At 45.3% G+C, this 25,493-nt stretch overlaps 1 protein-coding gene across 1 annotated transcript in view; it reads right to left on the bottom strand.

Annotated features, from left to right (window-relative positions):
* The window catches only part of LOC144492774 (septin-7-like), a 121,699-nt gene that overhangs the window by 94,747 nt on the left and 1,459 nt on the right, over positions 1-25,493 (bottom strand). Inside the window, exon 2 of the mRNA XM_078211192.1 lies at positions 15,417-15,519. Coding sequence (XP_078067318.1) covers positions 15,417-15,519 — 103 coding nt within the window. The remainder of the gene's footprint in view (positions 1-15,416; positions 15,520-25,493) is intronic.

The following is a 25,493-nucleotide window of genomic DNA, read 5'->3' as shown; positions in this document are numbered from 1 at the left end:
GGGTTATTTTCATTGGTGTGGAGATGCCGGCGTTGGACTGGGGTAAACACAGTAAGAAGTCTCACAACACCAGGTTAAAGTCCAACAGGTTTATTTGGTAGCAAATACCATAAGCTTTCGGAGCTTGCTGCTCCTTCGTCAGATGGAGTGGTCTCTGTTCTCCAACAGTGCACAGACACAGAAATCAAGTTACAGAATACTAATTAGAATGCAAATCTCTACAGCCAGCCAGGTCTTAAAGGTACAGATAATGTGGGTGGAGGGAGCATTCAACACAGGTTAAAGAGATGTGTATTGTCTCCAGACAGAACAGCTGGTGAGATTATGCAAGACCAGGGGCAAGCTGTGGGGGTTACTGACAATGTGACATAAATCCAACATCCCGGTTTAGGCCGTCCTCATGTGTGCAGAACTTGGCTATCAGTTTCTGCTCAGCGACTCTGCGCTGTCGTGTGTCGTGAAGGCCGCTTACCTGAAGGTCCGAGGCTGAATGCCCGTGACTGCTGAAGTGCTCCCCCACAGGAAGAGAACAGTCTTGCCTGGTGATTGTCGAGCGGTGTTCATTCATCCGTTGTCGTAGCGTCTGCATGGTTTCCCCAATGTACCATGCCTTGGGACATCCTTTCCTGCAGCATATCAGGTAGACAACGTTGGCTGAGTTGCAAGAGTATGTACCGTGTACCTGGTAGATGGTGTTCTCACGTGAGATGATGGCATCCGTGTCGATGATCCGGCACGTCTTGCAGAGGTTGCTGTGGCAGGGTTGTGTGGTGTCATGGTCACTGTTCTCCTGAAGGCTGGGTAGTTTGCTGCGGACAATGGTCTGTTTGAGGTTGCGTGGTTGTTTGAAGGCAAGAAGTGGGGGTGTGGGGATGGCCTTGGCGAGATGTTCGTCTTCATCAATGACATGTTGAAGGCTCCGGAGGAGATGCCGTAGCTTCTCCGCTCCGGGGAAGTACTGGACGACGAAGGGTACTCTGTCCACCGTGTCCCGTGTTTGTTTTCTGAGGAGGTCGGTGCGGTTTTTCGCTGTGGCGCATCGGAACTGTTGATCGATGAGTCGAGCGCCATATCCTGTTCTTATGAGGGCACCTTTCAGCGTCTGGAGGTGTCTGTTGCGATCCTCCTCATCCGAGCAGTTCTTCATCCAGACACACGGAACAGCCATGGGGACAAAATTCGCACCTCAACATGCCAACATCTTCATGCACAGGTTCGAACAAGACTTCTTCACCGCACAGGACCTTCAACCGATGCTATACACTAGATACATCGATGACATTTTCTTCCTTTGGAGTCATGGTGAGCAATCACTGAAACAACTATATGATGACATCAACAAGTTCCATCCCACTATCAGACTCACCATGGACTACTCTCCGGAATCGGTTGCATTCTTGGACACACGCATCTCCATTAAGGACGGTCGCCTCAGCACCTCACTATACCGCAAGCCCACGGATAACCTCATGATGCTCCACTTCTCCAGCTTCCACCCTAAACACGTAAAAGAAGCCATCCCCTACGGACAAGCCCTCCGAATACACAGGATCTGCTCGGATGAGGAGGATCGCAACAGACACCTCCAGACGCTGAAAGGTGCCCTCATAAGAACAGGATATGGCGCTCGACTCATCGATCAACAGTTCCGACGCGCCACAGCGAAAAACCACACCGACCTCCTCAGAAGACAATCACGGGACACAGTGGACAGAGTACCCTTCGTCGTCCAGTACTTCCCCGGAGCGGAGAAGCTACGGCATCTCCTCCGGAGCCTTCAACATGTCATTGATGAAGACGAACATCTCGCCAAGGCCATCCCCACACCCCCACTTCTTGCCTTCAAACAACCACGCAACCTCAAACAGACCATTGTCCGCAGGACCTGAAGAAGGGGCTTAGAGCCTCGAAAGCTTGTGTGGCTTTTGCTACCAAATAAACCTGTTGGACTTTAACCTGGTGTTGTTAAACTTCTTACTGCGCAGCAAACTACCCAGCCTTCAGGAGAACAGTGACCATGACACCACACAACCCTGCCACAGCAACCTCTGCAAGACGTGCCGGATCATCGACACGGATGCCATCATCTCACGTGAGAACACCATCTACCAGGTACACAGTACATACTCTTGCAACTCGGCCAACGTTGTCTAACTGATACGCATGATGTGGAGATGCCGGCGTTGGATTGGGGTAAACACACAGGTGTTTACCTGATACGCTGCAGGAAAGGATGTCCCGAGGCATGGTACATTGGGGAAACCATGCAGACGCTACGACAACGGATGAATGAACACCGCTCGACAATCACCAGGCAAGACTGTTCTCTTCCTGTGGGGGAGCACTTCAGCAGTCACGGGCATTCAGCCTTGGATCTTCAGGTAAGCGTTCTCCAAGGCGGCCTTCACGACACACGACAGCGCAGAGTCGCTGAGCAGAAACTGATAGCCAAGTTCTGCACACATGAGGACGGCCTAAACCGGGATGTTGGATTTATGTCACATTATCAGTAACCCCCACAGCTTGCCCCTGGTCTTGCATAATCTCACTAGCTGTTCTGTCTGGAGACAATACACATCTCTTTAACCTGTGTTTAATGTTCCCTCCAACCACATTATCTGTACCTTTTAAGACCTGGCTGGCTGTAGAGATTTGCATTCTAATTAGTATTCTGTAACTTGATTTCTGTGTCTGTGCACTGTTGGAGAACAGAGACCACTCCATCTGACGAAGGAGCAGCAAGCTCCGAAAGCTTATGGTATTTGCTACCAAATAAACCTGTTGGACTTTAACCTGGTGTTGTGAGACTTCTAGCTGAGTTAATGACAGCATTGGATGTGGATGTTGTTGGCTAGGCCAGCATTTATTCCTCTTCCCTAATTGCTTTTGAGAAGGTGGTGATGAGCTGCCTTCTTAACCGTTGCAGTCCAAATGGTGTAGGTACACCCACAGTGCTGTTAGGGAGGGAGTTCCAGGATTTGGACCCAACGACACTGAAGGAACAATGATGATTTTTTTTCCAAGTATTCTTCCACCAAACCAAAGCCGTCTACTTTCATAGAATTATACAGTGCAGAAGAGACCCTTTGGCCCATTATCTGCGAAATTGTTGGTAAATTGGTGGAAAAGGTCCTTAGGGATGGGATTTACGACCATTTAGAAAGATGCGGATTAATCCGGGATAGTCAGCACGGATTCGTGAAGGGCAAGTCGTGCCTCACAAATTTGATTGAATTTTTTGAGGAGGTAACTAAGTATGTTGATGAAGGTAGGGCAGTTGATGTCATATACATGGATTTTAGTAAGGCGTTTGATAAGGTCCCCCATGGTCGGCTTATGATGAAAGTGAGGAGGTGTGGGATAGAGGGAAAGTTGGCCGATTGGATCGGTAACTGGCTGTCTGATCGAAGACAGAGGGTGGTGGTCGATGGAAAATTTTCGGATTGGAGGCAGGTTGCTAGCGGAGTGCCACAGGGATCAGTGCTTGGTCCTCTGCTCTTTGTGATTTTTATTAATGACTTAGAGGAGGGGGCTGAAGGGTGGATCAGTAAATTTGCTGATGACACCAAGATTGGTGGAGTAGTGGATGAGGTGGAGGGCTGTTGTAGGCTGCAAAGAGACATAGATAGGATGCAAAGCTGGGCTGAAAAATGGCAAATGGAGTTTAACCCTGATAAATGTGAGGTGATTCATTTTGGTAGGACTAATTTAAATGTGGATTACAGGGTCAAAGGTAGGGTTCTGAAGACTGTGGAGGAACAGAGAGATCTTGGGGTCCATATCCACAGATCTCTAAAGGTTGCCACTCAAGTGGATAGAGCTGGGAAGAAGGCCTATAGTGTGTTAGCTTTTATTAACAGGGAGTTGGAGTTTAAGAGCCGTGGGGTTATGCTGCAACTGTACAGGACCTTGGTGAGACCACATTTGGAATATTGTGTGCAGTTCTGGTCACCTCACTATAAGAAGGATGTGGAAGCGCTGGAAAGAGTGCAGAGGAGATTTACCAGGATATTTTATTTGGTAGCAAAAGCCACACATCGTCAACTCAGCTCACAGACCAATTGATGACACTGAACAGAGGCAGGGGAGGGCAGTAAGATGAGGAACAAGAGGGAGCTAAGGAAGGATGGGCAAACTGGAGATAATAATGCACAAGTTGGAAGGGAGAGAAGCCACTACCAAATAACCTCTGCCTAACCGGTAAATATTACTTCAAAGTGAACCAGGCTGATGAGTGGGAAGGATTTAGATTAGAGGCAAGTAAGTTTAAAACAGGTGTTTAGTTATTTATTTGATGGTGGGATGATTTGAATAATGTGCCAATAAGGTGGCAGTGATCTATTTGTTGGTGGAATGAATTATACAAGTTGGTTGATGAACTTCTACAGGATTTTTTTTGTCCCAGACTGTCCTTATTTTCCATCCCAGTGTAATGCATGATGAGCTGCACTATGATTTTACTCTCTGCTTTACATAGTTTCAGAGACTGACCCAGATGTGAGTGGAGCAACGTCTCCTGTGTGTATCTCAGGACTTACTAAACAGCAGCGAGACCCATAAACACACTGCTCAGATAAACACTCTCCTACTTGCTGTATTCCTGGGTTCAGGACACAACTTCCTTTTCAATGGATGTTTCCAAGATACTGCTTCTGCCCAAATGGAAGGAATGTAGACTTCTGGATAAGAAGAAGAAATTGAAGGCAAATGGGACAGAGGCCACACAGAGAAAATCTCTCTGCTAAAGTCAGGCTGCTGCTCTGTTTACTATCCATGTTAATGGCAGTGACATGCATTAAGCTCCTTATTATACAGTGTTTGCACAATAGTCATCTATTGGATCTATTTGCTTAATGTTCCGAACTTGTGTGCCCTTAGGGGTGTCTGCAGAACGTATGTGTTTACACTGACCAATCACTGTGATCCAGGGATATCAGCTCCATAAGATGCCAATAGTTTCTGCAATGGGCAAGAATGTTCAATCAGAAAGATTTATGTTACCAGAGACTGCCTGCCAAGGGTAGGCAGCAGGTGGGCGGTTGAAAGCAAACAGCTAATGCAGGAGATTGAGGTCAGCTCAAAAGAAGCAAAATATTGCGGATGCTGGAAATCCGAAATAAAAAATAGAAAATGTGGGAAAGGCTGAGAAGATCTTGCAGCATCTGTGGAGGGAGAAACAGAGTTAACGTTTGGAGTTCATATGACTCTTCCACAAAACTGAAAAGAGGGGTAGAAATGTGATGGATTATATAGTTGGAGTTGGGGTGGAGAAGGTGGAGCAGAATAAAGCTCCATTCATCTTTCCAGCTAGAAGGTTTACCATAAAATCTCTACCGTCCAGGAGGAGGCAACTTGGCCCATCGAGTCTGCACCGACTCTCCAAAAGAGAATTTTACTCAGACCCACCAGCCCATCCTATCCCTGTAACCCTGCATTTTTTACAATGCACCGACACATCTTTGGATGATGAGGGGGCAATTTAACATGATCAATTCACCTAACCAATAAATCTTTGGACTGTGAGAAGAAACAGGAACACCCAGAAGGAACCCAGGCAGACTGAGGGAGAACATGCAAACTCCACAGTAAGTGGAAAGTTGCTTTGTGCACATTCACTTCCCTTTGGTCTGCCCTATCCAAGCTTTAGGTTAAACTTGCACTATCACACTTGATTCAGATTGTAACACTCTTGCTCCTGAACCAGAAGGTTGAAGTCTCATTCCAGAGCACACAATCCATGCTGACCCTCCAAGTGCAGTGTCATATGGACTCAAAATATTAACTCTGTTTCTCTCCACAGATGCTGTCAGACCTGAGTTCATTGAGCATTTTTTGTTTTTATCTTTCAGCAGTATCCTTACCAGTGGGAATGCAATAAAGGCAGACAATTCAGTAAACACGGCACTTGTTAGTAGAATGATTGCAATAAAAACAGACCCCAGGCAGGATTCAAAATCTAGGAAGACAGAACCTCTCATTGAATCAGTGAGTATCAGTTTCAGATATTGAGGGAGATTCAGGATCAGCAGTAAAGCTTCTGAAAAGGAAGGTGATGGTTTACATTATAGATAGTACTGGAGGACAATGGTTTTAAGGTTAGACTTAAGTATAATGCCAAGGATACATCAATATGTGATCAGAGGGATGATGTTGCTGAAACAGTTTCAAATTCCCAGGACAGCTTAGCTTTAAATAGGCAGGATTTGGAATTAGTCACCTACAAAAACTGGAGCAATTGGGAACGGAAAGATGATTCAAACAGTCTGATTAACTTGATACATGACCATAACCACAAAAATAAAGTTTTTGGTGGTGCTAAGAGAATTCCCTGTAATGGAGTTAAAATCTAAGGAGTGTATTATCCTCTTGGGAGCATATTATAGATCAGAAAATAACAGATAAGAAAACAAGGATGTAAATTAGAGATTTGTAGCCATAACTAAGCTGTAATAATGGAATCTCACACTCAAAGGTTTTAAATCAAAACGTGAAGGCTGAGAATATGACAATGGCTATTTCCTTAAACAATGAGGTGCAAGTTGCCAACTCATCTCCCACACTCTGCTCTCAGCCCTTTCTCTCTCCCAGAACCACGCTAGGGTTCCCCTCATCCTCATTTCCCTCCCTCCAAGAACCAGGCTAGGGTTCCCTTTGTCCTCACTTCCACCCTACCATCCTCCACGTTAAAGAATCATTCTCCTCCATTTCAATGGCCCCTAACACAACACCAGCAACAAATACATCTCATCCTTCACTGTCAGCAGGCCGAAGAGACCATTCCCTCTGTTACTCCTGGGTCCATGCCTCAATGGACTATAGTAGTTCAAGGCAGAAGCTAACCACCAATTTCTCAACAGAAATTAGGGATGGGCAACAAATGCTAGCTGAGCTAATTCCCTGAGCGAAACAAAATCAACACAACAACCTGATCCCTTCCTGTCGCAGGAGGTGTAACATTCTTTACCTCCTCTGTCCAAGGAGGTAAATATACACTCCTTTCAGGTGAAGCAGTGTTTTACTTTACTTCTTATAATTTAGTCTACCATATTCACTACTCACAGTGCAGTCTCCTTCATTTTGATTCTGTTCGATAAGGTGCTGCACAAAAGGCTACTTAATAAGGAAAATGCCCATGGTTTTGGGGGTGGTATATTAGCATGGATAGAGGATTGGCTAACTGATAACAGACAGAGAATAAGGGCATTTTCAGGATGGCAACCTGTAACTAGTGGAGTGCCGTAGGGATCAGTGCTGGGGGCCACAATTATTTAAAATATATTTTAATGACTTGGATGAGGGAGGTGAACATACTATTGTCAAGTTTGTGGATGACACAATATCGGTGGGAAGGCAAGTGATGAGAATGACACAGAGTCTATCGAGGGATATATACAGGCTAAACGTGTGGGCAAAAACTTGGCAGATGGAATATGATGTAGGAAAATGTGAAGTTATGCACTTTGGTAGGAAGAATAAAGGAGTTGAATATTATTTAAATGGAGAAAGACTGCAGAAAGCTGCAGCACAGAGGAATTTGAGGGTTTTCGTGCATAAATCACAGAAAGCCAGCATGCAGGTTCAGCAGGTAATAGGGAAGGTAAATGGAATGTTCGCCTTTATTTCAAAGGAAATGCAGTATAAAAATTGGGAAGTCTTGCAAAAAGGCACTAGTTAGACCACACCTGGAATACTGTGATTCCCTTATCTAAGATATACTGGCAATGGAGGCTGCCCAGAGAAAGTTGTTTTTATTCAATCATGGGACAGGGGTGTTGCTGGCTAGGCCAGCATTTATTGCCTATCCCTAGTTCACTAGATTGATCCCAGGTATGGAGGGATTTTCTTATGAGGATGGTTGAGTAGGTTGGGCCTGTACTCAATGGAGTTTAGAAGAATGAGAGGCGACTTTATCGAGCCATATAGGATTCTCAGGGGGCTTGACAAAGTAGATGCTGAGAGGTTGTTTCCGCTTGTGGGTGAATCTACGACTAGGGGGCACAATCTTAGAGTAAAGGGTCACCCATTTAAGACCGAGAGGAATTTAATCTCTCAGAGGGAGTGAGTCTGTGGAATCCTTAACCGCAGAGGGCTGTAGAGTCTGGGGCGTTAAATGTTCAAGGCTGAGATAGACAAGAGTTTTAATCAGTAAGGGAATTGAGGTTTATGGGGACAAGGCACAAAAGTGGAGTGGAGGATTATCACATGAAATCATGATTTAATTGAATGGCTGGGAAAGACTCAGTATGCCAACGTTAATATTTTTCATGTTTTTACATTCTGACCGAGCTGTTCTTTACTCTGCCCTTCGCAATCACTCTGGACAAATGCTTTGTTTATTTGCGAGCCATTCTTTGCCTTTTGTTCCATGATATTTCTGTAACTTAATCTCTTCCACCCTCTAGCTGATCCCAGACCTTCTCTTTAGGTGCCCCACCCGCTCCCAACTTTCAATAGTGTTAAAACCAACACATTCCATCTTTCTTCAGTTTGGAAGGAGTCACATTCGACTCAAAATGTTAACTCTGTTTCTCTTTTTACAGATGCTGCCAAACATGCTGAGTTTATCCAGCACTGTTTTTATTTGAGATTCCAACATCTACAGTATTTTTTTCTTCTCTTAAGAAAGTTGCTATATCTGCTTCTGGATAATGAGATGACAGCAGGCAAACACAGCCCGGCCCCGCACCACACACGCCACCCGGCCCCATGCCAGAGTCAGATTGAGGAGTCTAAAGAGAAAGCTAAGCAGGACATGATGTTATTGAGGAGTGATGGAGAGGGATTCAACCTAAATTCTTTGGTTAGAAAATCAGAGCAAATAGTGGGAGCTAGATAGAGAATGGCTTAAATATATTCATGGAAGGAATATAGAGGACAGGGTTCTATGGGTAACTTAAACAAAAGCAAAATACTGCAGATACTGGCATCTGAAATAAAAACAAAAAATGCAGGACTGACTGCATTTGTGGGGAGAAAATAGAGCTATCGTTTCAAGTCTAGATGACCCTTTGACAGAGCTAAATCTCTGCTGATTCTCTTTGCCCTTAGCTCTGATGAAGGGTCATCTAGAGTCTCTCCCCACAGATACTGTTAGACCTTCTGAGATTTTCCAGCATTTTCTGTTTTTGTTTCAGATTCCAGCATCCATAGTCTTTTGCTTTTATCTTAATTTTTAACTCACTGCCTCTTCTCGGAATGCCTTTCCTGAAGAAGTACTGCTCTTCCCTCCAACAGAATTTTCATTTGTCGTTCATGCCGTGGTCCCATTCCATCTCCCACCACACCCCACCCACCCCCACTCTCATAGTATAAATCTCCGCTGATTCTCTTGCTCTCAGCTCTGACAAAGGGTCATCTAGGCTCGAAATGTTGGCTCTATTCTCTCCCCACAGATGCTGTCAGGCGTGCTGAGATTTTCCAGAATTTTGTGTTTTTGTTCTCTGTGGATAATTAGAGACTTCAGGACAGGAACAATAAGTATTGGGGGGAAATGCAAAAAAGGAAATGACAGGAAACATTAGTAAAGAGTGTAAAAAAAGGGAGATGAAAGATTAATTGGCAGCATTAAAGAAAGCCTTACTATTTCCGTTTAAGACAGCGTTTCTCAAATGTATTCCCAATGTGACCCCATTTTAATGCTTCAGACTTTGTGGGACCCCAAAGTGAAAATTCAGGGTGAGGAGGTTGGGGGGGGAGAATGAGATTGCTGAGTGCTGGGGCAGTTCAAACATCAGGATCTATAAAAAAAGTGAAGATCTACCTTTTAAAAGGCTGGATTAGCAACATAGAAAAACAGGAGTGGGAGTAGGTCATTTGCCCTTTGAGCCTACTCCACCATTCATAATTGATCCTCTATCTCAACACCACACTCCAGCACTCTCCCCATATCCCTTGACACTTTTAGAATCTAGACATTTATCTATTTCCTCCTTAAATACATTCAGTGACTTGATTTCCACAGCCTTCTGTGGTAGAGAATGCCACAGGTTCACCACCCTCGGTGAAGAGGTTTCTCCTCATCTCAGTCCTAAGTGGCCTATCCCATACCCTGAGACTGTGAACCCTTGTTCTAGACCATCCTCCCAGAGGAAATATTATCCCTGCATTCAGTCTGCCCAGCTGTCAGAATTTTATGTTTTAATCAGATCCCCTCTCATTCTTCTGATCAGCCATGATCATAATGAATGGTGGAGCAGGCTCAAAGGACCGAATGGTCTACTCCCGCTCCTAGTTTCTATGTTTCTAAATTCCAGTGAATACACACCCAGTTGAGCCAACCTCTCCTCATAAGACAATCCTGCCATCTCAGAAGTCAACTATCAGGCCTCATGGCCATGCCTAACACAAATACTTAAAGGGGTCTTGTAGCTCTCAAAACTCAGTCTGCAATCCATGGCTACCACTGCTGGCTTGGAGCCCATGACCCTAAAAGCTGGAGGTCCTGACCCACAGTTTGGGAGCCTCTTGCTTTAACAAACAGAAAAATTAAAAAGAGCTTGTAACAATTGAAGTAGACTAGACTGATTCATCCTTTATTCAATTCTAAAGGAACAGTTTCTTTGAGCATTTAGAACATAGAACAGTACAGCACAGAACAGGCCCTTCAGCCCACGATGTTGTGCCGAGCTTTATCTGAAACCAAGATCAAGCTATCCCACTCCCTATCATCCTGGTGTGCTCCATGTGCCTATCCAATAACCGCTTAAATGTTCCTAAAGTGTCTGACTCCATTATCACTGCAGGCAGTCCATTCCACACCCCAACCACTCACTGAGTAAAGAACCTACCTCTGATATCCTTCCTATATCTCCCACCATGAACCCTATAGTTATGCCCCTTGTAATAGCTCCATCCACCCGAGGAAATAGTCTTTGAACGTTCACTCTATCTATCCCCTTCATCATTTTATAAACCTCTATTAAGTCTCCCCTCAGCCTCCTCTGCTCCAGAGAGAACAGCCCTAGCTCCCGCAACCTTTCCTCATAAGACCTACCCTCCAAACCAGGCAGCATCCTGGTAAATCTCCTCTGCACTCTTTCCAGCACTTCCACATCCTTCCTATGGTGAGGTGACCAGAACTGCACACAATACTCCAAATGTGGTCTCACCAAGGTCCTGTACAGTTGCAGCATAACCCCACGGCTCTTAAACTCCAACCCCCTGTTAATAAAAGCTAACACACTGTAGGCCTTCTTCACAGCTCTATCCACTTGAGTGGCAACCTTTAGAGATCTGTGGCTATGAACCCCAAGATCTCTCTGTTCCTCCACAGTCTTCAGAACGCTACCTTTGACCCTGTAATCCACATTTAAATTAGTCCTACCAAAATGAATCACCTCACATTTATCAGGGTTAAACTCCATTTGCCATTTTTCAGCCCAGCTTTGCATCCTATCTATGTCTCTTTGCAGCCTACAACAGCCCTCCACCTCATCCACTACTCCACCAATCTTGGTGTCATCAGCAAATTTACTGATCCACCCTTCAGCCCCCTCCTCTAAGTCATTAATAAAAATCACAAAGAGCAGAGGACCAAGCACTGATCCCTGTGGCACTCCGCTAGCAACCTGCCTCCAATCCGAAAATTTTCCATCCACCACCACCCTCTGTCTTCGATCAGACAGCCAGTTACCTATCCAATCGGCCAACTTTCCCTCTATCCCACACCTCCTTACTTTCATCATAAGCCGACCATGGGGGACCTTATCAAACGCCTTACTAAAATCCATGTATATGACATCAACTGCCCTACCTTCATCAACACACTTAGTTACCTCCTCAAAAAATTCAATCAAATTTGTGAGGCACGACTTGCCCTTCACGAATCCATGCTGACTATCCCGGATTAATCCGCATCTTTCTAAATGGTCGTAAATCCCATCTCTAAGGACCTTTTCCATCAATTTACCAACCACCGAAGTAAGACGAACCGGTCTATAATTACCAGGGTCATTTCTATTCCCTTTCTTAAACAGAGGAACAACATTCGCCATTCTCCAGTCCTCTGGCACCATCCCCGTGGACAGCGAGGACCCAAAGATCAAAGCCAAAGGCTCTGCAATCTCATCCCTTGCCTCCCAAAGAATCCTAGGATACATTTCATCAGGCCCAGGGGACTTATCGACCTTCAGTTTATTCAAAACTGCCAGGACATCCTCCCTCCGAACAGCTATTTCCTCCAGCCTATTAGCCTGTAACACCTTCTCTTCCTCAAAAACATGGCCCCTCTCCTTGGTGAACACTGAAGAAAAGTATTCATTCATCACCTCGCCTATCTCTACTGACTCCATACACAAGTTCCCACTACTGTCCTTGACCGGCCCTAACCTCACCCTGGTCATTCTTTTATTCCTCACAGAAGAGTAAAAAGCCTTGGGGTTTTCCTTGATCCGACCCGCCAAGGACTTCTCGTGTCCCCTCCTAGCTCTCCTAAGCCCCTTTTTCAGCTCATTCCTTGCTAAGTTGTAACCCTCAATCGAGCCATCTGAACCTTGTTTCCTCATCTCTACATAAGCTTCCCTCTTCCTTTTCACAAGACATTCCACCTCTTTCGTGAACCATGGTTCCCTCACTCGGCCATTTCCTCCCTGCCTGACAGGGACATACCTATCAAGGACATCCAGTATTTGTTCCTTTGTCTGCCCTTGACATCAAGGCCATTTGTCTGAGTTTTACAAAGTAGAGAACCTGCTTTTAACAGTGGTATAAAATTAAACGAAAAAAGGAAAACACCCAGTGCTTAATTGTATTCATCCTGGGACAGAGGCCCCATCCCAGCCAATATTTATCCTTCAGCAACAGCATTAGCTTCTGAATAAGTGATCCTCTACTCCTGTTTCTAGTTTCTATGTTTTCTATGTAATATGCTGCAACTGTAATAATGTGTAATAACTACGTGCAAATTGCCTGTCTGGTTTCGAACATTATAACAGTGACAACATTTCAAAAATACACACTTTAGGATACCCTGAAGTGGTTGAAAGATACTACATGAATGCAAACCTATCTTTTTTCTAGGTATAGCTGGAGCGGAGACAGTAACCTGCTCAGTTTGGTTCCGCCAGGCTCACTCAGCTCTAGACATTATCACAGGCAAAAGAACTGAACTCCAAAGCTGAGGTGAGAGTGACTGCCCTTGACATCAAGGCCACATTTGATCAAGTGTGGCATCAAGGAGCCCTAGCAACACTGCAATCAACGAGTATGAGGAGGAAAACTCTCCCCTGGTTGGAGTTGTACCTGGCACAAATGAAGATGGTTTTGGTGGTTGGAAGTAAATCATCTCAGTTCCAGGACATCACTGCAGGAGTTCCTCATGGTAGTGTCCTAGGCCACACCATCTTCATCTGCTTCATCAATGACCTTCCCTCCATCATAAGGTCAGGAATGGGGATGATTGCACAATGTTCAGTACCATTCACGACTCCTCAGATACTGAAGCAATCCATGACCAAATGTAGCAAGAGCTGGACAACATCCAGACTTTGGGCTATTTTAAAAATTCCCCATTCAGGGAATGTGGGCGTCTCTGGGTAGGTTGGCATATATTGGCCAATCCTTCACTGTTGCTGGGTCAAAGTCCTGGAACACCCTCGCTAACAGCACTGTGGGTCTAACAAAACCACATGGACTGCTGTGGTTCAAGAAGACAGCTCACCACCACCTTCCCAAGGGGCAATTAGGGATGGGCAATAAATGCAGGCCCAGCCACTGATACCCACATCCCATTAAAGAATTTAAAAAACACAGGAACATGAAATATATTAAAAATAGAAAAAAAATCACCAAGTTCCTTTTTGAAGGGAGCAGGAGAAAAGAAAGGTGTGACAAAAATCAGGTCGGATTGGATTTTAAGGGAAGTCAAACATCAAGAAAAGTGAAAGCTTTGTACTAGTTCACCAATTTCAAACACGTTAGAATGAACAAAACTAACTTGGACGGGTAAATATACAGCTGAAAATCTGCAAACACACTTTAAATCATCAAGGTACACAGCCCACACATAAAAACGCCAGCAGATCCCTCAGTTAACTGCTCAAGGATTCACAGACTAAAAGCTAATTGGAGCCAGCTGACAACTATAGAATAATTCAAACACATCCCAATAAGTTTTTGTCAGCAAACTATTCCCTTCCCGATCATCCTTCATATTGTTCCCTCTGGGCATACCCGCTTGGTCTCGCTCCTGCTCTGCTTAAGACCACAAGGAACTATAAAAGGTCAAAAATGTAGCCCAATCCATCATGCAAACCAGCCTCCCATCCATTGACTCTGTCTACAGTTCCCGCTGCCTCGGCAAAGCAGCCAGCATAATTAAGGACCCCACCCACCCCGGACATTCACTCTTCCACCTTCTTCCGTCGGGTAAAAGATACGCAAGTCTGGGGTCACGTACCAACTGACTCAAAACCAGCTTCTTCTCGGCTGCTGTCAGACTTTTGAATGGACTTACCTTGCATTAAGTTGATCTTTCTCTAAACCTAGCTATGACTGTAACACTACATTCTGCACTCTCTTGTTTCCTTCTCTCTGAACGGTATGCTTTGTCTGTATAGTGCGCAAGAAATAATGCTTTTCACTGTATGTCAATACATGTAACAATAATAAACCAATCAATCAATCATCAGCGTGACTGTCCACAAACACTCACCCACCCCTTCAATGACACCTCCATCCAATCATCCCGGCATCCCCATTGTCCCGAGACCATCCACTCCATCACCCTGATGCCTACGATTGCCCCAAGACCACCCACTCCATCACCCTGATGCCTGTAATTGCCCGAGACCCCCCCCCACCTCATTCCCCTGACACCCATTGCCCCAACAACACCCACCTCATCACACCGATGCCCCTATCCGCTTGATTAAATTAGTATTTTCTCTAAATGTACTGCTATCACTTCCTTAATAATTGATTCCAACTTTTCCAACAATAAATGTTAGTCTAATCGGCTTTTTGCCTCCCTCCCTTTTTGAATAGGGGTGTCACATTGGTAGTTTTCCAATCCTAATGTGCTTCTCCAGAATTCAAGGATTTTCAGAAAATTACAACCAATGCATCTACTATCTCTATGGCAACTTCTTTTAGGATCCTAGGATGCAAGCCATTAGGACTTATCTGCCTTTAACCACTTTGTTTGTTTACTTTGTCTAATACTACTTCACTAATGATAGTGATTAATTCCACCCTGTATTCTGTAGTATTATTGGGATGTTCGAAGTATAAAAATTGATGCAAAATATCTGTTTAACTCCTCTGTATAACATAACATTATTGGTCCCTGACTGGATCTTACCAAAAACATGGGTGATAATCTAGCATCATAATCCGAGTGCTAACACTGCCTGTCAGCATTTGTTCTTCACATGCTGCCGCAATGGGTTTAATTTCTCAATCTCCATGCTAAGACTCACCCACAACCATTAGCGTGAACTCAAATCCACGTTTCACTGACTTGCGGTATACTTGATTTGGAAGGTTTGCGAATCCCACATATCCCTCCAGGGAACGGGCATGCTGCAAATAAAGGAAAAGAGGGTTCATTTCAAAGACAACTTCAGACAAGGAAAACAATACAATATCCAGATTTGGGATGACAAGTGACAACTGACAACCAACATTCGTGCCACACAAGTGCCAGGCAATGACCATCTCAAGCAAGAGAGGACCTCACCATCACCCCCTAACATTCAATGGCATTACCATCACTGAATTCTCTACTGTCAAAACGTGGAAATTACCATTGGCCAGAAACCGAACTAGACCATCGATATAAATACAGTCAGGTCAAAGGCTAGGAATCCTGTGGCGAGTAACTCGCCTCCTGACTCCCCAAAGCCTCTCCACCATCTACAAGGTAACAGTCAGGAGTGTAATAGAATATGCTCCACTTGCCTGGATGAGTGATGCTCCAACAACACTCAAGAAACTTGACATTATCCAGGACAAAGTAATTCACTTGATTGGCGCCCCATCCACAAACATTCAATTTCTCCACTACAGACCAACAGTGGCAGCTGTATGTACCATCTAAAAGATGCACTACAAGAACGGGGAGGTGATGACCAAGTGGTATTATCGCCAGACTATTAATCCAGAAATTTCGCTAATGTTCTGGAGATCCCGCCACGGCAGATGGTGGATTTTGAATTGAACAAAAAGTATTTGGAATTAAGAATTTACTGATGACCATGAAACCATTGTCGATTGTTGGAAAAACCCATCTGGTTCACTAATGTCCTTTAGGGAAGGAAATTTGCCATCCTTATCTGGTCTGACCTACATGTGACTACAGACACTCAGAAATGTGGTTGACTATCAACTAGGGATGGGCAAAAATGCTGGCCAGCCAGCGATGCCCATGTCCCATGATAATAAAAAAAAATTCACCAAGGTTCCTTAGGCAGCTCCTTCCAAACCAATGACCATTACAATGTAGGGCAAGAGCACAATTACTTTGGAACACCACCACCTGGAGTTTCCCCTCCAAGACACTCGGCGTTCAGACTTGGAAATATATTGCCGTTCTTTCACTGTCATTGGGTTAAACCCTGAAACTTTCTCCCTAACAGCACTGTGTATATGTACACTGGAGGGACTGCAGCAGTTCAATCAGGCAGCTCACCAGCACCTTCCCAAGGGCAAAGGATGGGCAATAAATGCTGGCGTAGCCAGTAACACCCAAATTCCATTTGAAAAAATTAAAGAGCCCTAGCATATCCATTACTGTGGTGGCTCTGGATTTCTCACTATATAACATTTGGGTACAGTACTGGTGGGGACGGGTTTGTCACTGCATCGCACTGGGGTAAAGTACTGATGGGGACACATCAGTCACTGCTTAACACGGAGGTACAGTACTGGGGGTGACAGGTCTGTCACTATCACATTGGGGTACAGTGCTGGTGCAGATGTGTCTGTCACTGTACAACACTGGGGTACAGCACTGGGGTACAGCACTGGTGGGGACGGGTCTGTTATTGTATAACACTGGGGTACAGTACTGGTGGGGACGGGTTTATCACTGTATCACACGGGGGTACAGTGCTTGTGGAAACAGGTCTGTCACTGTTTAAGACTGAGGTACAGTACTGGTGGGAAGGATCTGAATGTTTAACACTGGGATACAGTACTAGTGGCGATGAGTCTGTCACTGTATAACACTGGGGTACAGTACTGGTGGGGATGGGTCTGTTATTGTCTAACGCTGGAGTACAGCACTGGTGGGAACAGGTCTGTCACTGTATTACACTGGGGTACAGCACTGGTGGGAACAGGTCCGCCACTGTATAATATCGCGATACAATACTGGTGGGGACGAGTCTGTTACTATCACATGGCGGTACAGTGCTTGTGGGAACAGGTCTGTCACTGTTTAATACTGAGGTACAGTACTGGTGGGAATGGATCTGTCACTGTATCACACTAGGGTACAGTACTGGTGGGAACAGGTCTGAATGTATAACACTGGTGTAGAGTTCCGTTGGGGATGGGTCTATCACTGTATAACACTGGGGTACTGTACTGGTGGGGATGGTTCTATCATTATATCACACTGGGGTACAGCAGTGGGGATGGGTCCGAATGTATAACACTGGGGTACAGCACTGATGGGGATGGGTCTGTCACTGTATAACACTGGTGTGGAGTTCTGGTGGGGATGGGTCTGTCACTGTATAACACTGGGGTACTGTACTGGTGGGGACAAGTCTGTCTGTCAATATATAACACTAGGGTACATTACTGGTGGTGATGTGTCTGTTACTGTATAACATGGGGTACAGTACTAGTGAGGACAGATCTGTTACTGTATAACCTGGGTAACATCACTGTATTACACTGGGGTACAGCACTGGTGGGAACAGGTCCGCCACTGTATAATATCGCGATACAATACTGGTGGGGACGAGTCTGTTACTATCACATGGCGGTACAGTGCTTGTGGGAACAGGTCTGTCACTGTTTAATACTGAGGTACAGTACTGGTGGGGAAACATCTGTCACTGTACAACATGGGCTTACAGCATTGGTGGGGACAGTCTGCCAGTATATTACACTGGGGTACTGTTCTCATGGAGACAGGTCTGTCATTGTATAATACTGGGGTACAATACTGCTGGGGGCAGGTCTGTCATGGTATGACACTGCTATACAGTACTGGTAGGGAAAGGTCTGTCACTGTATAACACTGTGATAAGGTATCGGCGGGGACAGGTCTGTCACTGTACCACACTGGGGTACAATAATGGTGGGGACAGGTCTGTCACTATCACACTGGAGTACAGTACTAGTGGGGACGGGTCTGTTACTGTATGACACTGGAGAACAATACTGATAGGGACATACCTATCACTGTACAACATGGGGATACAACATTGGTGGGGACAGGTCTGCCAGTATATCACACTGGGGTACTGTTCTGGTGGACAGGTCTGTCACTGTATCACACTAGGGTACAGTACTGATGGGGACAAGTCTGTCACTGTATAATACTGGGGTATAGTACTGGTGAAGACAAGTCTGTCGCTGTCTTAGCACTGGGTTACAGTACTGGTGGGGAGATGTCTGTCACTGTCTAACACTGGTGATATAAGAAATAGGAGTTGGAGGAGGTTACCCACGAGCCTGGCTTACCATTCATCCTGATCTTTACCCTCAACACCATCTTCCTGCACTATCCCCTTGCTATCTTGATTTCTGTCTATATCTATTTTGAACACAGTAAATGACTGAGCCTCAACAGCCTTCTGGACTACAAAACTCCAAAATTTCACCATCCTCTGAGGGGAGAAATTTCTTCTCATCTCAATCTTATTCTGAAACAGTGACCCTTGGTTCTCGACCCCCAACCAGGATAAGCATCCGTCTTGCATCGACCCTGTCAAATCCTCCAAGAATTTTGTATGTTTGAATGAGATCACATTTCATTCTTCTAAATTCTAGAGAATATATGCCAAGTATCCACAAGCTCCCCTCTTGGACAATCTCCCCCATCCCAGGAATCAGTCTGGTGAACTTCATTGCACTCTTTCTATGGCAAGTATATCCCACCTGAGGCAAGGAGATGAAAACTGTACACAATACTCCAGGTGAATGGCTGCAAAGCATTCTGAAGAGGGAGAACAATCAGAGGTTGTGGTTCACATTGGCATCAATGACATAGGTAGAAAGAGGGATGAGGTCCTGCAGCAAGGATCTGGGGAGCTAGAAGGCAGATTGAAAAGGAGGACCTCAAAGGCTGAGACCTCTGGATTACTCCTGATGCCACGTGCTAGTGAGTTTAGGAATAGGAGGATAGAATAGATGAATGCGTGGCTGAAGATGTAGTGCAGGAGGGAGGGCTTTTGTTTCCTGGATCACTGGGTCCATTTTTGGGAAAGGTGGGATCTGTACAAGTTGGAAGGTTGCAACTGAACTGGAATGGGACCAACATCCTTGTAGGGAGGTTTGCGAGTGCTGTTGGGAAGTGGGGGAGTTTAAACTAATTTGGCGGGGGGGGGGGGGGTGGTTGTGGTGTGGCAGAACAGTAGGCACAGCTAAATACAGAAGAAAAATCAAGTCAGTCTGCAAGGCAGAGAAAAGAGAGATAGTTATGGCACAAGGGAATATGGCAAGGCCAGATGGCATTAATTTCAGTACAAGGAGTCTTACAGGTAAAGCAGATGAATTGAGGGTAAAAGCAAATTACTGCAGATGCTAGCATCGGAAACAAAAACAGAAAATGCTTGAAAATTCCAGCAGGTCTAACAGCATCTGTGGAGAGAGAATAGAGCTAACATCTCGGGTCTGGATGACCCTTCATCAACGCTGAACTTGAGGGCATTGATTAACACGTGGGAGTATGATATTATTGCTATCTCACAGTGACATGGTTGAGGAAGGGGCAGGACTGGCAGCAAAATTCAGGTTAGGTGGGGCAGGGGTGGTGATGGATTGTAAAAGAGGAGCTGGTGTCACATTATTGATGAAGGAGTCAATTACTGCAGTGAGGGGGGATGGTATCTTAGCAGGCTCCTCAATTGAGGCCTTATGGGTGGAACTTAAAAATAATAAAGGGGGCAATCATGTTGCTGGGAGTGTACTGTAGACTCCCAATCAGGAAGAGATAGAAGAGCATTACGTAGACAAATCTCAGAGATTAGCAGGATAAATACATGGCATTATGGGGATAGAGCCTGGGTGGGATTGTTGTCAGTGCAGGTTCAATGGGCCTGTAGGGGAAAAAATCCTAATGGGTTAGTAAAGATCTTCAAGATGTTAAGACACTGACGGAATTACAAGCATGGAGTTAAATGACTTTAAAACAGATTTATAAGCTAACAAGAAATCTGTTTACACACATATGAAATGCAGAAAGAGATTTAAACAAGTGATTATGATTTAAAAACATATAGAAACATAGAAAAACTACAGCACAAAACAGGCCCTTCGGCTCCACAAGTTGTGCCGAACATATCCCTACCTTTTAGGCCTACCTATAACCCTCCATCCTATTAAGTCCCATGTACTCATCCAGGAGTCTCTTAAAAGTCCCGATTGAGTTTGCCTCCACCACCACTGATGGCAGCCGATTCCACTCGCCCACCACCCTCTGTGTGAAAAACTTACCCCTAACATTTCCCCTGTACCTACCCCCCAGCACCTTAAACCTGTGTCCTTTCGTAGCAGCCATTTCCACCCTGCGAAAAAGCCTCCGAGAGTCCACCCGATCTATGCCTCTCAACATCTTATATACCTCTATTAGGTCTCCTCTCATCCTACGTCTCTCCAAGGAGAAAAGACCGAGCTCCCTCAGCCTATCCTCATAAGGCATACCACTCAATCCAAGCAACATCCTTGTAAATCTCCTCTGCACCCTTTCAATCTTTTCCACATCCTTCCTGTAATGAGGCGACCAGAACTGAGCACAGTACTCCACGTGGGGTCTGACGAGGGTCTTATATAGCTGCATCATTATCCCCGGACTCCTAAACTCAATCCCTCGATTGGTAAAGGCCAGCACACCATATGCCTTCTTAACCACCTCCTCCACCTGCGGGGCCGATTTTAGAGTCCTATGGACCCGAACCCCAAGGTCCTTCTGATCCTCTACCGTACTAAGAGTCTTTCGCTTTATATTGTACTCCTTCATCCCATGTGACCTGCCAAAATGGACCACGACGCATTTATCTGGGTTGAAGTCCATCTGCCACTTCTCCGCCCAGTCTTGCATTCTATCTATGTCCCTCTGTAACTTCTGACATCCCTCCAGACTATCCACAACCCCACCAACCTTCATGTCATCGGCAAACTTACCAACCCATCCCTCCACTTCCTCATCCACGTCATTTATGAAAATATGCTGATATTTTGAAAGCTTTCATATATTTTTAGCCAAAGGCAGTTTGCTGCAAAACATCATGGTAAAGGGCATTCGGACATCGCCATATTCTAAGGGAATAATAAAGCCTTGCAAATATGCAATATTTTATCAGCAGAGTTTCTAATGGTAAGAACACTGAGAACACACAATCAAATTTCATGAATAGGGTTTATTCACTCCAAATAAGATGGATGCATGCCCAGATGTGGAGCCATGACCACATCTGGTTTCCATGATGTGGAGATGCTGGTGTTGGACTGGGATGGGCACAGTAAGGAGTCTCACAACACCAGGTTAAAGTCCAAAATATTTATTTGGAATCACAAGCTTCCGGGGCACTGATCCTTCATCAGACGAGTGGCGAGGTAGGTTTCATAAACGTGATATATGTAGACAAAGGCACAATTGCAAGATAATGGTTGGAATGAGAGTCTTTTCAGGTAATCAAGTCTTTACAGGTAGGGACAGTGAGAGTGGAGAGAGGTGCCAGGACAGTTAGTAAGATTTTGCAAGCCCAGAACATCTCGCCAAGGCCATCCCCACAACTTGCCTTCAAATAACTGCGCAACCTCAGACTATTGTTCACAGCAACCTACCCAGCCTTCAGGAGAACAGCAAACACGACACCACACAACCCTGCCACGGCAACCTCTGCAATACGTGTCAGCCCTCGACATGGATACCACCATCACACGAGATAACACCACCCACCAGGTACACGGTACATACTTGTGCAACTCGGCCAACGCTGTCTACCTCATACGCAGTAAGAAGTCTCACAACACCAGGTTAAAGTCCAACAGGTTTATTTGGTAGCAAACACCATAAGCTTTCGGAGCGCTGCTCCTTCGTCAGATGGAGTGGAAATGTGCTCTCAAACAGTGCACAGAGACACAAAATCAAGTTACAGAATACTAATTAGAATGCGAATCCCTACAGCCAGCCAGGTCTTAAAGATACAGACAATGTGGGTGGAGGGAGCATTAAACACAGGTTAAAGGTATTGTCTCCAGACAGGACAGCCTGCAAGTCCAGGAGGCAAGCTGTGGGGGTTACTGATAATGTGACATAAATCCAACATCCCGGTTTAGGCCGTCCTCATGTGTGCGGAACTTGGCTATCAGTTTCTGCTCAGCGACTCTGCGCTGTCGTGTGTCGTGAAGGCCGCTTACCTGAAGGTCCGAGGCTGAATGCCCGTGACTGCTGAAGTGCTCCCCCACAGGAAGAGAACAGTCTTGCCTGGTGATTGTCGAGCAGTGTTCATTCATCCGTTGTCGTAGCGTCTGCATGGTTTCCCCAATGTACCATGCCTCGGGACATCCTTTCCTGCAGCGTATCAGGTAGACAACGTTGGCCGAGTTGCAAGAGTAGGTACCGTGTACCTGGTAGATGGTGTTCTCACGTGAGATTATGGCATCCGTGTCGATGATCCGGCACGTCTTGCAGAGGTTGCTGTGGAAGAGTTGTGGTGTCGTGGTCACTGTTCTCCTGAAGGCTGGGTAGTTTGCTGCGGACAATGGTCTGTTTGAGGTTGCGCGGTTGTTTCATACGCAGCAGGAAAGAATGTCCCAAGGTGTGGTACATCGGTGAGACCATGCAGACGCTACAACAACAGATGAATGGACACCGCGCGACAATCACCAGGCAGGAGTGCTCCCTTCCAGTCGGGGAACACTTCAACAGTCAAGGCATTCAGCCTCCGATCTTCGGGTAAGCGTTCTCCTGGGCGGCCTTCAAGACACACGACAACGCAGAATCGCTGAGCAGAAACTGATAGCCAAGTTCCGCATGCATGAGGATGGCCTCAACCGGGATCCTGGGTTCGTGTCATACTATGTGTAATCCCGATCATTTGGCCTGGGCTTGCAAAATTGAGACAACTAACATCTCTTTAACTTGTGATTATCCCTCTCTCCACTCACACTGTTTGTACTTGTAAAGACTTGATTACCTGAAAAGCCTCGCATTCCAACGATTATCTTGCAATTGAGTCTTTGTCTATATATGTCGTGCTTGTAAAACCTACCTCTTCACTCACCTGATGAAGGAGTGGCGCTCCGAAAGCTCATGATTCCAAGTAAACTTGTTGGACTTTAACCTGATGTTGTGAGACTTCTTAATCTGGGTTGGCAGAAACCTTTATGGGAACTTATGGGAATGTTCACTTTGAACTTTATGGCTAGCGTCTGAGGCTACTAAGGCATACAGGATGTTGAGTTAGCTAAAATGGGATTCTAAGGACTAATGAAATGCCATTACGCCAGAGGGCAAGATGCGTTTGGCTAAGGTATATGACAATTATTATTGTTCATTTATGTATATTGAAGATGATTGATTTAAAGCTAATGAAAGTGGGAGTAATAGATAAGAAAATCTATAATTGATTTTTTTGAATTGTATAAGTCAGAATTCATTGTAGAGGTCTAGCTGCTGTATCTCGGGAGCTGCTCTGACCCTTTGACGATTTCTCCGAGCGACCGCTGGTCAAAACAAAGTCTTTAAACTAAGACACTGGCTTTGTGAGTCTTGTATTGCCTGAAATTTCTGACAGTACCCAGATACCTCGAAACCCCACCAACAGGCCCAATGGCCTCTTTCTGCACTGTAGGCATTCTATGATTCTAAGTGTAAAAACAATAGGGAATAATAGTAGAGGATTTCAACTTCCCCAATATTAATTGAGATAGGCAAAGTGTGAAAGACTTTGAGGGGACAGAATTTTTAAAGTGCATCCAGGAGAGCTTTTTAAGCCAGCACATAGGAAGTGCTGCAAGAGAGGGGGGTCGGTACTGGACCTACCTTTAGGGAGTGAAGCCAGGGAGTTGGTAGAAGTGGAGCATCTGCGAGGGGGAGAGTATTGTAGATAGCATGTATAGAGAGGTGGTCAGCTCAGACTCCACAGGCAGGAAGGGAAGGGAAGGGAAGGGAAGGGAAGGGAAGGGAAGGGAAGGGAAGGGAAGGGAAGGGAAGGGAAGGGAAGAGGACCAAGCAGGCAATACATGCATCTCCTGTGGCCATTCCCTTACATAATCACTTTGGATGCTGTTGAATGGAATTGCCTCTTGGGAAAGCAACAACAGCCAAATTCATTGCACCCATTGTTGGATCTGCTGCATGTGAGAGGAGTAAGAAGTGTGGGAACACAACGGTCATAGGGAATTAATTGTAAGGGGAATGGATAGGCATTTCTGTGGCCACAAATAAGACTCCAGGATGGTACGTTGCTTCCCCTGGTGCGAGGGTCAAGGATGTTTCAGAACAGATACAGGACATTCTGGAGGGGGAGGATGAAAGCCAGTGGTATACATTAGTACAAGCAACATAGCTAAAAAACAAGGAATGATATCCTAAAAGCAGAATATAGGGAGTTTAGAAGCAAGTTGAAAAGTAGGATCACAAATGGGAGGCAATGGTCTAGTGGTGTTATCACTAAACTATTAATCCAGAAACTAAGCTAATGTTCTGCAATTAAGAATCTACTGATGACCAGAAAACAATTGTTGAGAAAACCTATCTGGTTCACTGATGTCCTTTAGGGAAGGACCATTGTTGAGAAAACCTATCTAGTTCACTGATGTCCTTTAGGGAAGGAAATCTGCCATCCTTACGTGATCTGGCCTACATGTGACTCCAGAGCCATAGCAATGTGGTTGACTCTCAACTGCCCTCTCAAATAGCCTAGCAAGCCAATCGGTCTCAAGGGCAAGTAGGGATGGACAATACATGCTGGCCAGCGATGCCCATGTCCAACAAACGAATAAATAAAAAAGGTAATGATCTCAGGATTACTACCAGTACCACTTGCTAATCAGTTGAAATAGCAGGATATATCATATGGGATGGTGCAAGAGAGAGGGTTTCAGACTCCTGGGACATTGGGACTGGTTTTGGAGGAGGTGGGACCAGTACATAAGAACAAGGAGGAGGAGGAGTAGGCCATCTGCCCCTCGAGCCTGCTCCGCCATTCAATAAGATCATGGTTGATCTTTTCAAGGACTCAGCTGCACTTACCCGCCTTCTCACCATAACCCTCAATTCCTTTACGGTTCAAAAATGTATCTATCCTTGCCTTAAAAACATTCAATGAGGTATCCTCAACTGCTTCACGAGGCAGGGAATTCCCCTCCCC

This window comes from Mustelus asterias, chromosome 4, assembly GCF_964213995.1.
Source record: "Mustelus asterias chromosome 4, sMusAst1.hap1.1, whole genome shotgun sequence".
Lineage (NCBI taxonomy): Eukaryota > Metazoa > Chordata > Chondrichthyes > Carcharhiniformes > Triakidae > Mustelus > Mustelus asterias.
The sequence above is the reverse complement of the archived record's forward strand: the minus strand, read 5'-3'. Positions and strand labels throughout refer to the sequence as shown.